Raw genomic sequence first — 15,496 nt, forward strand, 5'->3', positions numbered from 1 at the left:
TTACTGGGAGATAGGAGTTTGTGGAAGGGAAATTACCTCTATGAGGTCTATCTCACTGTGCAATGTCAAATCATTTGTCATCTGACAGTCAAGTGAGTCCGAGGTATCCTTTATCCAACGCAAAAGTGATTGAAGTTTATTTTCCAGCTCTTTGTGATGTGTGAAGACTTTTTCCTGTAAAAAACGTAACAGTATTTCACTGGGATACATAAAACTTAAGCTGGATAGCCCAGAACATGGCAGAAAAACAGAAAGTTGCTAAAGTTTGCAAGAAGTCCTTTATGGAAACATGGCACTGTTGGTTCAAGCCTCTTGGCTGGCAAGTATACTAACCTTTTCATGCTCAAGCACAGAGTGGAGCTGATTCAGGCGGGATTCGGAAATATTGCTGACCGAATTAAAAGACTTCTCTAAGTTCTTTGCGTCTTTCTGTAAAGCACTGAGAAGCTGTGTTGGCACATGTGGTGGCTGTTCAGTAACAATCTGCTTCACGAAGTCCAGCTCCTGGGCCACAGGGGACTCCAAATCCCTCAGTTCTTGGTCCAGTACCTGCAGAAAGTAACAAATTGTATTTGGAATAACAATTAAGTAGATGTAATATCCTATCGCATACTTTCTTCATGCGATTTAGCACACAATAACAAGAGATATGGTAAGAACTTACCTTTGTTATCTCTGTTTCTACGAAGTCCATAGGGTCCACAGGGTTGACCTTGGGGTATATCTGGATCCACGGGCACCACGCAGTTAAAGCTTTGCTGCTCCCAGGATGCACTTGGGTCCGTCCTCCTCTATACCCCGCCCCGGCCACAGGCACCTCAGTTGGTAAGCAGCTAAGGCCGGAGGAGGAGACTAAACAGAGAGAAGGAAGACTGGAACACACAAGAAACCATACTCACAGAAATGGGAGACGGAAACCGGTGACCAGCCACACAGCCCATTTGAAGCCAGGTGCGTCAGGGCGGGCGCCCTGTGGACCCTATGGACTTCGTAGAAACAGAGATAACAAAGGTAAGTTCTTACCATATCTCTTGTTTTCTACTTCAGGGTCCATAGGGGGTCCACAGGGTTGACCTTGGGGATGTCCCAAAGCAGTTCAACTAAGGGCGGGGACGCTCCTGTGCTGAAAGGAGTACCCGGCGCCCAAAGGATGCATCCTGAGAGGCGAAGGTGTCAAACGCATAAAACCTCAAAAACGTCTGAATTGAAGACCAAGTAGCCGCCTTACACAGCTGAACAGCGGAGGCGCCACGTCTAGCAGCCCAAGAGGGACCCACAGAACGAGTGGAATGAGCCTTAACAGAGGCTGGCACAGGTAAACCCTCCTGCGCATAAGCCTCACAAATAACTGAACGAAGCCAACGGGCTAACGTTTGCTTGTTGGCAGGCCAACCCCTCTTGTGAAAACCGAAGAGGACAAACAAAGAATCCGACTTCCTAACCGAAGCAGTCCGGTCCACATAAATTCTAAGTGCCCGGACCACATCCAAGGAAGCCTCACCAGCCGAAAGATCAGGTGACTGAAAAGCTGGCACAACAAGTTCCTGATTAATGTGGAACTTTGAAACCACTTTGGGCAAAAACTCAGGACGCGTGCGGAGCACTGCCCTGTCCTGGTGAAAAATCAGAAAAGGAGGGCGACAGGAAAGCGCCCCCAATTCTGAAACCCTCCTGGCCGAAGCAATTGCCAGGAGAAAAATGGTCTTAAACGTCAGCCACTTGAGCTCCACCGACTCAAGCGGCTCAAAAGGAGGACCCTGCAAGACCCTCAATACCACCGTCAAGTCCCACGGAGCCACCGGAGGCACGAAGGGAGGCTGGATCCTGAGAACACCTTGGAAAAAGGTGTAAACATCTGGCAGTGTAGCAATCCGTCGCTGAAACCACACGGACAAAGCAGACACATGAACCTTCAGAGAGGCCAGGCGTAAGCCGAGGTCCAAACCCGATTGAAGAAATTCCAAGATTCTGGAAACCCGGAACACCTGCGGATCATAGTTTCTGGATTCACACCATTGAAAATAAGTGCGCCACACCCTGTGGTAAATCCGCGCGGAGGCAGGCTTGCGTGCCCTAAGCATGGTACCAATCACTGAACTGGAGAAACCCCTAGACCTCAAGACGGCTGTCTCAAGAGCCACGCCGTCAAAGACAGCCGACCCAGATCCGGGTAAAGGCAGGGCCCCTGAGACAACAGGTCCCGACGCTGAGGAAGAAGGTACGGAGCGTCGATGGAGAGGCACCTCAGATCGGAGTACCAAGGACGTCTGGGCCACGCCGGAGCCACCAGCACGAGCGTGCCGCCGTCCTGCTTGAATTTCCGCAGAACCCGAGGAAGTAAGGATATCGGAGGAAACAGATACGCCAGGTGAAACGTCCATTTCACCGACAGAGCGTCTACCAGACAGGCGCCTGCGTCTCTTGTCCTTGACCCGTAAACGGGCAACTTGTGATTGTGACGGGAGGCCATCAAGTCCAGCTCCGGCAGCCCCCACCTGTCCACGAGTAGCTGAAACACCTCTGGGTGAAGCGACCATTCCCCGGGATGCACATCGTGACGGCTGAGGAAGTCCACCTCCCAATTGAGGACTCCGGGAATGAAGACTGCCGAGATCGCTGGAACGTGACACTCCGCCCAAGCAAGAATGCGAGACACCTCCGACATTGCTGCCCGACTGCGAGTTCCCCCTTGGTGGTTGATGTACGCCACCGTGGTGGCGTTATCGGACTGCACCTGAACCGCCCTTCCGTGAAGAGCGGGGCCGGACGACTGCAGGGCCCTGTACACAGCCCGCAGTTCCAGGATGTTGATGGGGAGAAGTGCTTCTTCCGCGGACCAACGACCCTGAAGCGATAATGAGCCGGTCACTGCCCCCCAACCCCGAAGACTGGCATCCGTCGTGAGCAGGACCCAGTCCGGGATCCAAAAGGGGCGCCCCTCGACCAGATGCACCGTCTGAAGCCACCAAGCCAAAGACTGCCGAACCTCCGCGGACAACACCAGCATCTGAGAGCGGATCCGGTGAGGTAACCCGTTCCATTCCGATAGAATCAGCCCCTGCAGGGGCCGGGAATGGAACTGGGCAAATTCCACCATGTCGAATGTCGACACCATGGACCCCAGAACTCTCATAGCTGAATGGACCGACAGGCGGCAACTGCTCAGGCAACTGTGTATCCGCAGCTGCAGGGAGGAGACCTTCTCTGGAGTCAGGAAAATCCGCTGCTGACGAGAATCCAGCAGGGCTCCCAAATGAACCATCCGCTGTGATGGAATCAGGGAGGACTTCTTCCAGTTTATCAACCACCCGTGTGCTTGAAGACAAGCAATGGTCAGGTGGAGATGTCGAAGAAGCACCTCCGGGGAGCTCGCCAGCAGCAGAAGATCGTCCAGGTACGGCAACAGACGTAGACCCTGACCCCGAAGGTGGGCAGCCATAACCGCCATCACCTTGGTGAACACCCTCGGAGCCGTGGAAAGGCCAAAAGGCAACGCCCGAAATTGGTAGTGATGGTTCAGGATAGCAAACCTCAGATACCGCTGATGTGCCGGTGCTATGGGCACATGGAGATAGGCGTCCTGGATATCGAGGGAGACCATATAATCCCCGGGTTCCATCGCCAGAATGATGGAACGTAACATTTCCATCCTGAACCTGGGAACTCTGAGGTATCTGTTCAGAGACTTCAAATTCAGGATAGGGCGATGAGAACCATTGGGTTTCTGTACCAGAAACAGAGTAGAATAGTACCCCGTCCCGCGCTGAGACTGCGGAACGGGAACAATGACCCCTGCTTGTAGCAAGGATTCTATAGCTACCTGAATCTGACCAGCTTTGGTCTTGTCCAGAGAAGGACTCGTACAGAAAAACTGGTGGGGCGGCCTGAACCGAAAAGACAGGGCGTACCCCTGAGAGACTACTTCTCGAACCCAGGCATCCGTGGTGGTATTGTGCCAACACTGGGCGAATTGGAGAAGTCGGCCTCCCACTCTGGGGTCCCCCAGAGAGAGGCCCGTCCCATCAGGCAGCAGGCTTATCCTCCTGCTTGGAAGAAGGGCGCCGAGCACTCCATGCCTGCTTCTTGGGCTTGGGTGCGGCCTTGGTCGCCGAATGTCTCGGGAAGGACTGGCCCTTGGCCTTACCCTGAACCCGAAAGGACCGAAAGGCAGAGCTCCTCACTTTAGCCGGCGCAGAGGCCGAAGGGAGAAAAGCCGACTTGGACTTAGCCAAAGTATCCACTATTCTGTCCAAATCCGGACCAAATAGTAAATCACCATTAAAAGGCAAGGCCTCCAGACCCTTTTTTGAATCTGCATCAGCCCTCCAGGACCTCAGCCACAGGGAGCGCCGAGCAGATACCGCTGCAGCCGACACCCTAGAAGTGAGCAGGCTGGCATCCAAAGACGCTTCCCCAATATAGGAAGCTGCATCCCGCATCTGTCCCACTAACGCTCTCTGGATATCCGGAGCCTCATCAGGAAAGGTATCCTCCAAGGCATTGGCCCATGCCTCAATGGCTTTAGCCACCCAGGAGATAGCCATGGACGGGCGAGCCACCGCCCCGGAAAGAGAATAAATGGACTTTAAACAAGTCTCCACCTTCCTGTCCGTGGGATCCTTCAAAGAGGAGATAGACGGCAATGGCAACGTCGCGCTTTTGATCAAGCGGGTAACGTGGGAATCCACCGCCGGCGGAGTTTCCCATTTCCTGCAATGAGCTTCAGGAAAAGGATAGTTCGCCGCCAACCTCTTCTGTGGATGGAACCTCTTACTAGGTAATTGCCAGGCCGCCGCCATATGATCCGATAATTGATCAGACAGGGGGAACACAGTTGAGGTCACCTTGGCCTTTTTAAAATTAGGAAACTTCGACCTAGGAGCCGGCGCATCATCCTCAACATGTAGGATAGCCCGCACCGCCCTAACTAAGGCTGGAACATTAATGGAGGACTTAGCTTCCACCTCCTGCCCCATGACATCAGAGTCAGAGTCCTCATGGATTTCTCCATCATCTGAGGACACTTCCGAGTCCGACAACTGCGCAGCTAGTGAACTCACAACCGGACGTTTAGACACCCTTGGTGGCACATCACCTTGCAACATAGACTGAAACGCCGAGGATGAAGCCGCCAGACTCTGTACGGAGCTGGATAGAACATCCACCCAAGGCGGAGGAGCCGTCGGAGCAACACTCTGCAAAGGCACTACAGACTGACACGTCCCTGGGGAAGACTGCACATACACAGGCAGTCCCGAGTAAGGACCCACAGTCTGGGCCCCGGGGGAAGACAGCAACATTTGTGGAACCCTCGGGGAATGGGGGATGGTGGGCTGCGGTAACGCCCTAGAAGGGACCGCTGATGGGACCGATAACCGGTCCGCAATAGACGCCAGCACCTGTGAAAACATCGCCCAAGGAGGGTCCTGTGATACAGGGGGGTTGGAGGGGCCCGGTACCAGCTGGCACCGCCCGCACAGACCATCCTGAGATAAGTCCTCCCCATCAACTCCAGCAGCACAGCGTCTGCAGGAAAATAGCACAGGAGCCACAGAGCGCTCAGTCTCCTCATCCGACATGATACCGTAAATACACAAGAAATAGGTATCACCAGAGGAATTACGGTTTTAACACCCGCGCACTCACCAGTATGCGACACAACAGCCCAGATATGGTACTGTGTAGCACACAACAGTATGTGACTGACCCCACAAATACGTGTTTTATATATGTGAGGGTCTCAGAAAAACGCCCTTCCCCCACACACCTGCCGGGCCGTAGGAGAAGGAAAGGGATAGTTATAAGCTGACAGTAAGGAGAATAAGTCACAGACAGGCAGCACTAGCAATAGTCACATACAATGCAGAAAAGTTATACTCACTGCACCTTCCGCTACAATCAACCGCCCAGATTCAGTGTCTGGGAGGGCTATAGCGCTGTGTACACTGTCCTTTAGCAGGGGAGAGGTACACAGGGGGACCGGTCCACTTGATACCGCCTGGGAGTCTGCGATGTGCCAGTAAAGATGGCCGCCGGAGACCTCAGAGGAGGAGTGGCCGTAAGATAAGAGCAGCTCAGCGACGCCAGACTGCTTGTTGAAAGGCGCGCTGAGCTGAGGGGAGGAGCCGCTAGACAGGGAAGGCTGCCTCCCCTGGCTAGCAATTAACCCCCGGGTTGCCGGTCCCGCTACCAGCCTGATACCCTGGTGGTCTAGCGGACACGCGGGGTATTCCTCAATTGAGGGGGAGCCCGCCGCCGCCGCTAGCGCCTCCGGTCTGTCCCCAGAGACCGGAGGCTCCTGACTGCATTGAAGTATCCGCGGGCCGCCGCACGCGGCGACCCGCGGCTTACCTGATCCCCGTCGCGTCCGGCAGCAGTCAAGGGAGTCCCCAGAGCCCGGCTAGTACAGGCTCTGGGGTCCCGCCGCGATCCCCAGAGCTGTACTGGCGTCGCGGCGCCAGCGGGGAGAAGGAGCGGCAGCGTGGACGTCCTAAAGGACAGTCTGATGCTGCCGCTCTAACAGTGTAAAAAAAGAAGAAAAAAATAAAAAAAATTCTCTTTTAAAATAAAGCTTAGGGGCTGCTCCTGCAGCCCCACTGCGACAGGGTGACCCGACTCCGGCCGGGCACCAACTAAAACTGAGGTGCCTGTGGCCGGGGCGGGGTATAGAGGAGGACGGACCCAAGTGCATCCTGGGAGCAGCAAAGCTTTAACTGCGTGGTGCCCGTGGATCCAGATCCAGCTATACCTCAAGGTCAACCCTGTGGACCCCCTATGGACCCTGAAGTAGAAACATGTATACTGTCATAGGATTCAGCCACCTGCTGGAAACCAGTGACCATGACTTCAAAAGTCAGTCACACTATTGTTGCACGCCTTTCTTTCTGTACAATAAAGGTAGGGGGACTTTTAGCTTACCAATAAATCCCATTCTCTTTCGGCCACTTTAGTAGACACTTCTGACCTTGGAGTATAGAGACCACTGTTGCAGGAAACTCATTGCAAAATGTCTTTCTACATGTCCTTTGATTAATATAATGGCCCAAGTGTGATTGCCAGTGAGATGCTAGCAGCGGCGAGATTTTGGTAATATAGCAGCAATTTGTTTTAAAGTAAAAACAATGTGGATTTTAGATTAATAAAACAAACTAGTCTACTTTAGCCTGATAAAAAGCAGTGGATTAAGCGTCTTTAAAAATCTGAGTCTCATATAAGAGGCTGGCATAATATTGCTGACACCTCAGTCATGGAATACATCTATATCCCTCGCTTCATTGACCTTAAATCTAGCAAAAACCTAGATGGGCCAAATGCTGATACATGAGACTGCACGTATAACAATAGGTGCATCATGTTGAACACTGGAAAAAGTAAATCTCTTTAAGAAAAATATTTAAATCCAGACACACTGTTTATTTACATTTTGGAGGAAAGTTATTCAGTCTAATTATTAGTGGACTCAAAAAATAAGATATACAAGGAGATTGGCACAGCTTTATGCCTCACCACATTTCTTTCCTCCCACTCCCTCCTTGACCCTTTTCAGTCTGGCTTCCGTTCTCTCCACTCCACTGAAACTGCCCTCACGAAAGTCAGCAACAACCTCCTTGCTGCAAACCCCAAGGGCCACTACTCCCTGCTCATTCTCTCCTTGACCTCTCTGCTGCTTTTGACACTGTAGACCACCCTTTACTGCTGCATATACTTCACTCCCTTGGTCTACGTGGCACTGCTCTCTCCTAGCTGTCCTCCTACCTCTTTGACCGTTCCTTCTCTGTTTTCTCTCACGACGACTCCTCCCCCCCACAGCCTCTTACAATATGTGTTACCCAAGGTTCTGTTCTTGGACCTCCTATTCTCTCTCTATATGTCCTCTTTAGGTAAACTAATCCACTCCTTTGACCTCCATTATCATCTCTATGCTGATGATACTCAGATCTACCTATCCTCATATGATCTTTCTCCCTCTCTACTGACTCGTATCTCCAACTGTCTCTCTGCTATCTCTTCCTGGATGTCCCAGTGATTTTGCAAACTTAATATGTCTAAGTCTGAGCTGATCGTCTTCCCACCCTCCCACATAACATGTCCCACTATTTCTTTATCAATAGATGGCATAACTATCTCATCTAGACCCAAAGTGCGTTGTCTTGGAGTCATCCTGGACTCTTCCCTCTCCTTCAAACCACATATTCAGAACCTCTCGCAGTCCTGTCGTTTCCATCTCAAGAATATTTCCAAGATCAGACCCTTTCTCACCCAGGATGCCACCAAAACCCTCATACATTCACTGGTCATCTCCAGATTGGACTACTGTAACCTCCTCCTATTTGGCCTCCCCAAATCCCATCTCTCTCCTCTCCAGTCTGTGCTCAATGCTGTTGCTTGGCTCATCTTCCTCTCCAAACGCTCTACATCTGCCTCCCCTCTCTTACAAGCCCTCCACTGGCTCCCCTTCCCTTTCAGAACCCAATTCAAGGTTCTCACACTCACTTACAAAGCCCTCACCCATTCCTCTCCCATTTACATCTCTGATCACATCTCCCTTCACTCTCCTGTCCACCCTCTTCGTTCACTTAATACACGCCGCCTTTCATGCCAATTGATTACTTCCTCCCACTCCCAAAATTTTGTCTGCGCTGCTCCCCACCTTTGGAACTCCCTCCTTCTCCCCATCAAACTCTGCACCTCTCTACAATCATTCAAACGAGCTCTTAAGACCCACTACTTCATTAAAGCCTTCTAGCTCTTATCCTAATTTGCTGCTACATCTTCCTTTCTCCCCATCTGTGTCACTCCTGTCGTCTGTCCCTCCCTTAATGAATGTAAGCTCTATCGAGCAGGGCCCTCTATCTTCTTGTGCTTCTCCCTACTGTAATTTAGTTTCTCTCTTACTCCCCACTAGGGCAACTATCACTTGGCTGCTTATGTAGGTGTAAGGTCGCTAATATAGCAATGTTTATTATATGTCCGTATCCTGCTTTGTATTGTATTGTAAGTCACTGGTTACTTATTTATGTACTTTGTAAGGCGGTGCGGAATACATGTGGTGCCATATAAATAAATAATAAAGTGTATTTCTTCTATATCATTATTTAAATGTGTCATTATGCATCTATTTTTCTCTTATTTTATTTTGCTGATTTTAGTAAATTAAAAAGGTCATATTAAAATTATTAATATACTGTGACATAGCAGTAATGATACATTGAGATTCAGTTTTATATTTGCGTATTACTAAAGGTGCGTATCTACTAGACTATAAAAATTATCGATTGAACGATTACGACATGGTTATCGTTCATTAATCGTGCAGTAAAATGCCAGCAACGACCAACGATGCGCGCCCCCACTGGCCATTGTCATCGCCTGAACATGCAGGCCAACCTGTCGATATCGTCAGGTTGTGCATGTTCGGGAATGAGGGAGGGTGCCTGTACTGAACGACCCATCATTCAGTGTGGGCACATTATCCTCTGCACAGGATGAAGAACGACTGAACGATTACAATGTTGTAATCGTACAGTCATTCCACTCATGTGTAGTGGATATGCACCATAATCAGTGCCGGAAAATAGTCTCATATGTACGTGACTTGGTGTGAAAGAAAATCACATAAAAGTTGGGGGTGTGGCTTGCCTGTGAAACAGAGAGGACCTGATGCCGGGAGCTCTCCCTTCATATTGCTCCTAACTAACTCTAAGTGGACTCCCCTGACTTATTCTGGACGGGGATTCACTCTCCAAGCACCGCGGCAACTGGCACTCTGCATGTGCAAACCCCCAGACACACCAGACACTCCTTACCGTTTGCGGCCTTGTACTGCAGCTGAAGCCGGGGAATGAGGTACGGGAACGGATGTTCAGCGGGGCTATGCATCGGTATCCCCTCAATCTGCCTGCAAAGCTGCCGCTGTTTGGGGTCTGACACCTGATCTAGCTGGGGACAACACTTGACTCCCCCCCCCCCCCGAGCTGGTGCCTCCTATAACAGGTCCCTGCTAGTTGATGCTGTGCGCACGACTGCCATCTTTGATTCCGGCTCCTGGCTCCCCATCTCCTACTCCCCGTACTCCTCTCTGTTCTGTCTCCTGCACCTCCATAATAGTTGTGGGCGCTAGTGTGCACAGCAGTGACATAGCGGGCACCATTTTAGATTCCTTCACTAGTTGTAAACTGCCTGATAACTAGTACCACATACTGGTTAATGAGTACTCATTACTGAGCACTAATAGTCAAAGTCCAGGACTGCCTTAATTAATCCTTCAAGCAACATACTATTCCTAACCAGTATGCACTGAAACATTAGTCACCTCCTGTGTGTACATTGTTATCTTGGTTTTCAAAGTCATAGATATTTTCCCTGATTTTTCTACTTCATTCCCTTACTCCTCTATATTGAGTTCTCCATTTATGCGGCAACGCTCACCTCCAGTGGATCTTCTATGTTAGTACAGTAATTATGTGAGCTGAAGAACACTGTTTGCTTGTTGAAGCCGGCTCTGACATCCCCTCTATCCATGCTAAAAATGTTGCTTTAAGTGTTTCGTCTCAATTTAACCACTACTTCAAATCCAACCACTATTTGAAATACTACCAGTGTCTCCATTCCTGCAAGATCTCTCTAGATTTTATCTCAAGTGACACTTAATTTTTTTGGAGCCATAATGAAATCATTCAAAAAAGAAGGCAGCCAAATCTGCTCTACCTGTCCATTTCTTCGGTATTTCCGCTACTTCCGGAAAATGTCGACCCCAATTATTTCCCGAAACCGCTTCAACTTCTAATACCTCATCTAAACAAGTCCATAGCCCTGTTCCACCCTTCCAGGAAGGCACGGACATTTTAAATGGCCCCGTTACTTTACATTCCATCCATACTATGCTATCTTCATTTAAGGCAGAAATAACCTCGGAACTCAAGGCCCATTTTCACGCATTGCGGTCTGATATCTGTGAGATTGGAGACCGTACAGACCATTTGGAAACCAAAATGGAAGAACTTGTAGCTTCTCATAATGACCCGATATCAGCGCATGATGCCCTTCAGGAAGACTTGACCTCTATTAGAGATAAAGTCACCGATCTGGAAGATAGCTCCAGACTTAATAACAATAAAATAAGAGTTATCCCAGACTCTGTCACAAATGCAGAGATATATTTATACGCTACGGATCTTTTGCAAAAACGTTTGCCCACAGCTTCTCCATCGGATCTTCTTATAGATAGGATCCACAGATTTCCGAAATCTAAACAAGCTCCCGTCTAGGCTCACAGGGACACTATTCTCAGGATCCACTTCTTTCACATTAAAGAGTGCATCATTAGAGCTACTTTACCCTCCTCTCCTACAGTTAAATGCCTGGACAATGTTCAGTTATTCCAGATATATCCCTAGCGACTCTTGCAAAAAGACATCTCTTTAACCCGATCACAATGGCATTACGGAAAGGAAATATTCAATACAGATGGGGCTTCCCAACTAAATTGATAGTGTAGAGAATTGGTACCTACACAGTCATACATTCCCCAGAAGAAGGCCCAGCTATCCTTAAAAACTGGGGCATTTCTGTCGACAGTCCTTCTACTACCTCTTCTAAACCAGTCCCCCAGGAGTGGTCGACTGTTCCGAGTTGAATTGATTTAGTAAAATGTTTCTATATTTTTTGCTAATCCTTCTATATATATATATATATATTATATATATATATATATTTTATATATATATATATATATATATATATATATATATATATATATATATATATATATATATATATATATATATATATATACACACACACGTCTAGATCGTTCTTTTTCCATTTGATATGTGTTAACAGCAGTTGTTATGTGTTGGCTTCTTATACATCCCCATCTGATGCGAAGATGTTGGCTATTTAACTGTTCACACTTTTAGACTATCTTAAATATACTGTAGTCCCTTAACTGTGTTTTTATTCACAGATGTTGTGTGTCTCTCCATGACCTACATTTTCACGAGACACGGTACATCTCTCCAGATCATATCTTTTTGAATGCAACTTTTTATATGGCTCCAGTTCTTTTATTATGTGTTGTTTCAATATAAAATAGTGATATTAGGCTACTTTATTAACAGTCAAATGTGGTTAACACATTTTTTAAGCCTAACCATACTTTAGAGGGTGCTTTAGCGAAGTTGGTGGTAGTTAGTTAATAAGTTAACTAGATAACCTCTTTAGAATGGGTTTTTTCTTTTTCTTGTTTCTGCTCCTAGTGGTTACAATTATATTACAATTATATGTGAGACTAAGTGTCTCTCTCTCTTAAAAGTGGACTTGGTGTACAGCGACAATAGTGCTTAGATATATAAGGTAGAAAGTAAATAAAATAATACAATAGTGGGTATCAATCTAGAAGTGTGCAGTCATCTAATGGAATATAAACAATATAAACAATAAGATCAACAGAAACGGGAAAAGGGGGTTGGAGATAAAGTAGTGTAATAAAAGTGTCAGTGCAATTCATGTAACCATAAATGTCATATTAATAATAAATATTAATAATAAATATTACTAAAAGTTAAATAGTGTACTAAAGTGTCAGTGCAGTGTTAAATATAGATCCTTTGTATTATATGCGTTTTTTTATCTCTCTAGTTTACAATGTTTGTTATGCATTTATATAATATCAATTGTCATTAGCTAATAAAATTGCATATACTTTTTATATACAATATAAAGCACCGGCTGTTTTTGCCTTACAAGTCCTGGAGTGCTGCCTATTTCTTGTGAATAATATATATAAAAAAAAAATAATATATATATATATATATATATATATATACACACACACATACACACACACCCACACATATATATATATATATATATATACACACACACACACACAAATACATATATATATATATATATATATATATATAATACACACACAGTTCCTTGGTTGCAGGCACTCCCAACAGAAATCCAATGGCCGTGGTGCACTTCTTGGGGCAGGATAACAGAACATGGATGAGTGTCACTCTCTCCGGACTTGGCAAATAAAGCGTCACAATCTGGTCTTACAAGTCAACGTTTATGTCCTGATTACGAGTTTTTTTTATTCAATTCGAAACGTTGACTTCTAAGACCAGATTGTGACACTTTATTTGCTAAGTCCGGAGAGTGACACTCATCCCTGTGTTTGTTGTGTTTTGTTGTTTTTTTTTTCTCTCTCTCTCTTTTTTTTTTTGCTTATTCCAATTTGACTAATTATCTTATACCACTGCAGACAGAATCATCGAGGTTCTAGGCTATATTAGTAACGCCCATACAATTTTGACAGCTGGTTCCTATTTCAGACTTGGATCTGATATTTTTTCACTATTATATGTTTTATTTGTTTTAGACATTGTGATTGTATTTATTGCATGATTATGTGTTATTACAGGCTTTATGTCACTAATGGGATTGATAATTAAGCCATTTTTTATTATTAATATTGTGTTATTATATGTGTTCAGCGCTCCTACTTTTCTATTCTTTTTGCTAAATACATTACCCTTACATCCGTGTATGACCCTAATTCTAGACAACCTAGAGATTTCTCAAATCACTTTTACTAAAAATACAGGAGGTTAAAATAGGAGCTTTGGGCCTGATTCAGACCCACTCGCGAGCGGCTGTCCGCTCGCAAGTGGGTCGATGTTATGCACTGAGCATGCGCACGACGGAGGGAGCTCCGTCGTGCGCATGCGCCAGACGCGACGAGCGAAGGAAAGTCCTTCGCTCGTTGTGTCCGATCAAAGGGGGCGTGCTGTCAATGTTGATTGACAGCACGCCCCCTTTGGTGGGCGTGCCGGGGGCGTGCCTCCCGTCAGAAGCCGGCCCACTGACATCACTAGTGATGTCAGTGGGAGTGATTTTGGCTCTGATAGAGCCAAAATCACTCCGGAGCTTGCGGTTGAAAACCTCAACCGCAGGCTCCGGCTCGCAATTTCGATGGTCGCGATGGTCTCGACCATCGCGGCCATCACAAAGCACGCTCGTATAGCCTGTGGGTGGTGACTGTGGGTGGTGAATGAGGGCCTTTGTTCCTTATGGGAGATATCAACCTTGCGCTTGACCCCAAGTTAGATAAATCTTCCTCTATTGATAAGCAGTCATTTAATGCAGCCCGGTCTCTTGCCACCTCCTTCTCACATCTATTGGCTGAATTTGATCTGTATGATACATGGCGGATCAAACATCCAGGGTCGCGTGATTATACCTACTGTTCCGCAGTGCATAAGTCATATTCTAGGATAGATTTTCTTCTAACCGATAAATGGTCATTACAATTGGTCTCCCATGTTGATATACTACCAATCTCCTGGTCTGGTCACGCACCTCTAATTTGGTCCAGGTCGCCTTTCTCTATACACATTTTTTGGTCTTGTCCTTAATTAGGTCCTGATTCAGAGGTGCTCGCTCTGAATCAGGGCGGTTTTTGTTTCTTAAAAATCCGCCTCCAGGCCGCTCACATAGCTGTGGATGACCACCTACAGCTTGTGTGGGCGGCCTGGCGACTGTAGAGATTATCGCGACCATCGGGCTTGCGACGAGACCCTTGTGGCAGGGTCTCGTCCACCCCAAGCCCCAGTGAACTTCCTGCTCTAATAGAGCAGGAAATTCACTACTGACATCATGTGTGATATCAGTAGGGTCGCCCACAAACGGCAAGCATTCCTTCGGGAACGCCTCCGTTTGTGCAGCCACCCCCCGACCCGCCTACAAAACGGGGTGAGCTGTCAATCAACATCAACAGCCGCCCCGTCTTGTAGCAAGCCCCAAAGCGAGTGATTTTTTTCACTCGCTCCGGGGCTCGTGCATGCAGTGCACATCGAATCGCTTGCGAGCGGGTCTGAATCAGGCCCTTAGATCTCTTTGGACAAACATTTTTAAGTTAAATACTCAGGTCACTTCAGAGGTTTTACCACATCTTACAGAAATTGCTCTATTACATTACTTCCCCCTATCAGTACAAGCCCATAACAAATATGTTATTACAGAAACCTCTCTGCAAGCCTCTAAAATCTATTGACTTAAAAAAAAAAAAAAAAAAATCACCTGGGAGGTGTTTTTATTTTTGGCTATTGCTTCTGCCAGAAGGGTGCATCTTGCAGGACACCATATCTAACCTTTTATGCAGATAGAGCTGTCCTGCGCACCAAGCCTGTGCTTCACCCTAAGTGGTGTCAAAATTCCATCTGAATCCGGATATGTACATGACTGATCTAGATGCAGATCTAGCCTTGGGAAGTGAATATATCTATATCTCCTGGAAGTGGTTACAGCTTTGCACATCTGCATAGATGGACATCTTCCTTGCATAAGATATATAGTCTCCTGGTTCATTAGGACACGCTTTAGAGAGAATGGCCGGCTACAAAACAGATAGTGGCAAGGTGGATTATGGCTGCAGTCAGACAGGTGTGTAAATCAAAGGGCTCTGATTCCTGATAGCATTTTGGCC

The 15,496-nt window shown here is 47.3% G+C and overlaps 1 protein-coding gene across 1 annotated transcript in view; it reads right to left on the minus strand.

The window, feature by feature from the left end:
* MACF1 (microtubule actin crosslinking factor 1) overlaps positions 1-15,496 on the minus strand; it is a 269,121-nt gene that overhangs the window by 164,467 nt on the left and 89,158 nt on the right. The window contains exons 38-39 of the mRNA XM_088451201.1: positions 334-549; positions 37-174 (exon numbers count right to left, since the gene is read on the minus strand). Coding sequence (XP_088307327.1) covers positions 37-174; positions 334-549 — 354 coding nt within the window. The remainder of the gene's footprint in view (positions 1-36; positions 175-333; positions 550-15,496) is intronic.

The sequence above is a fragment of the Taudactylus pleione genome, unplaced genomic scaffold (genome assembly GCF_031769625.1).
Source record: "Taudactylus pleione unplaced genomic scaffold, aTauple2 ptg000541l, whole genome shotgun sequence".
In the NCBI taxonomy this organism is placed as follows: Eukaryota; Metazoa; Chordata; class Amphibia; order Anura; family Myobatrachidae; genus Taudactylus; species Taudactylus pleione.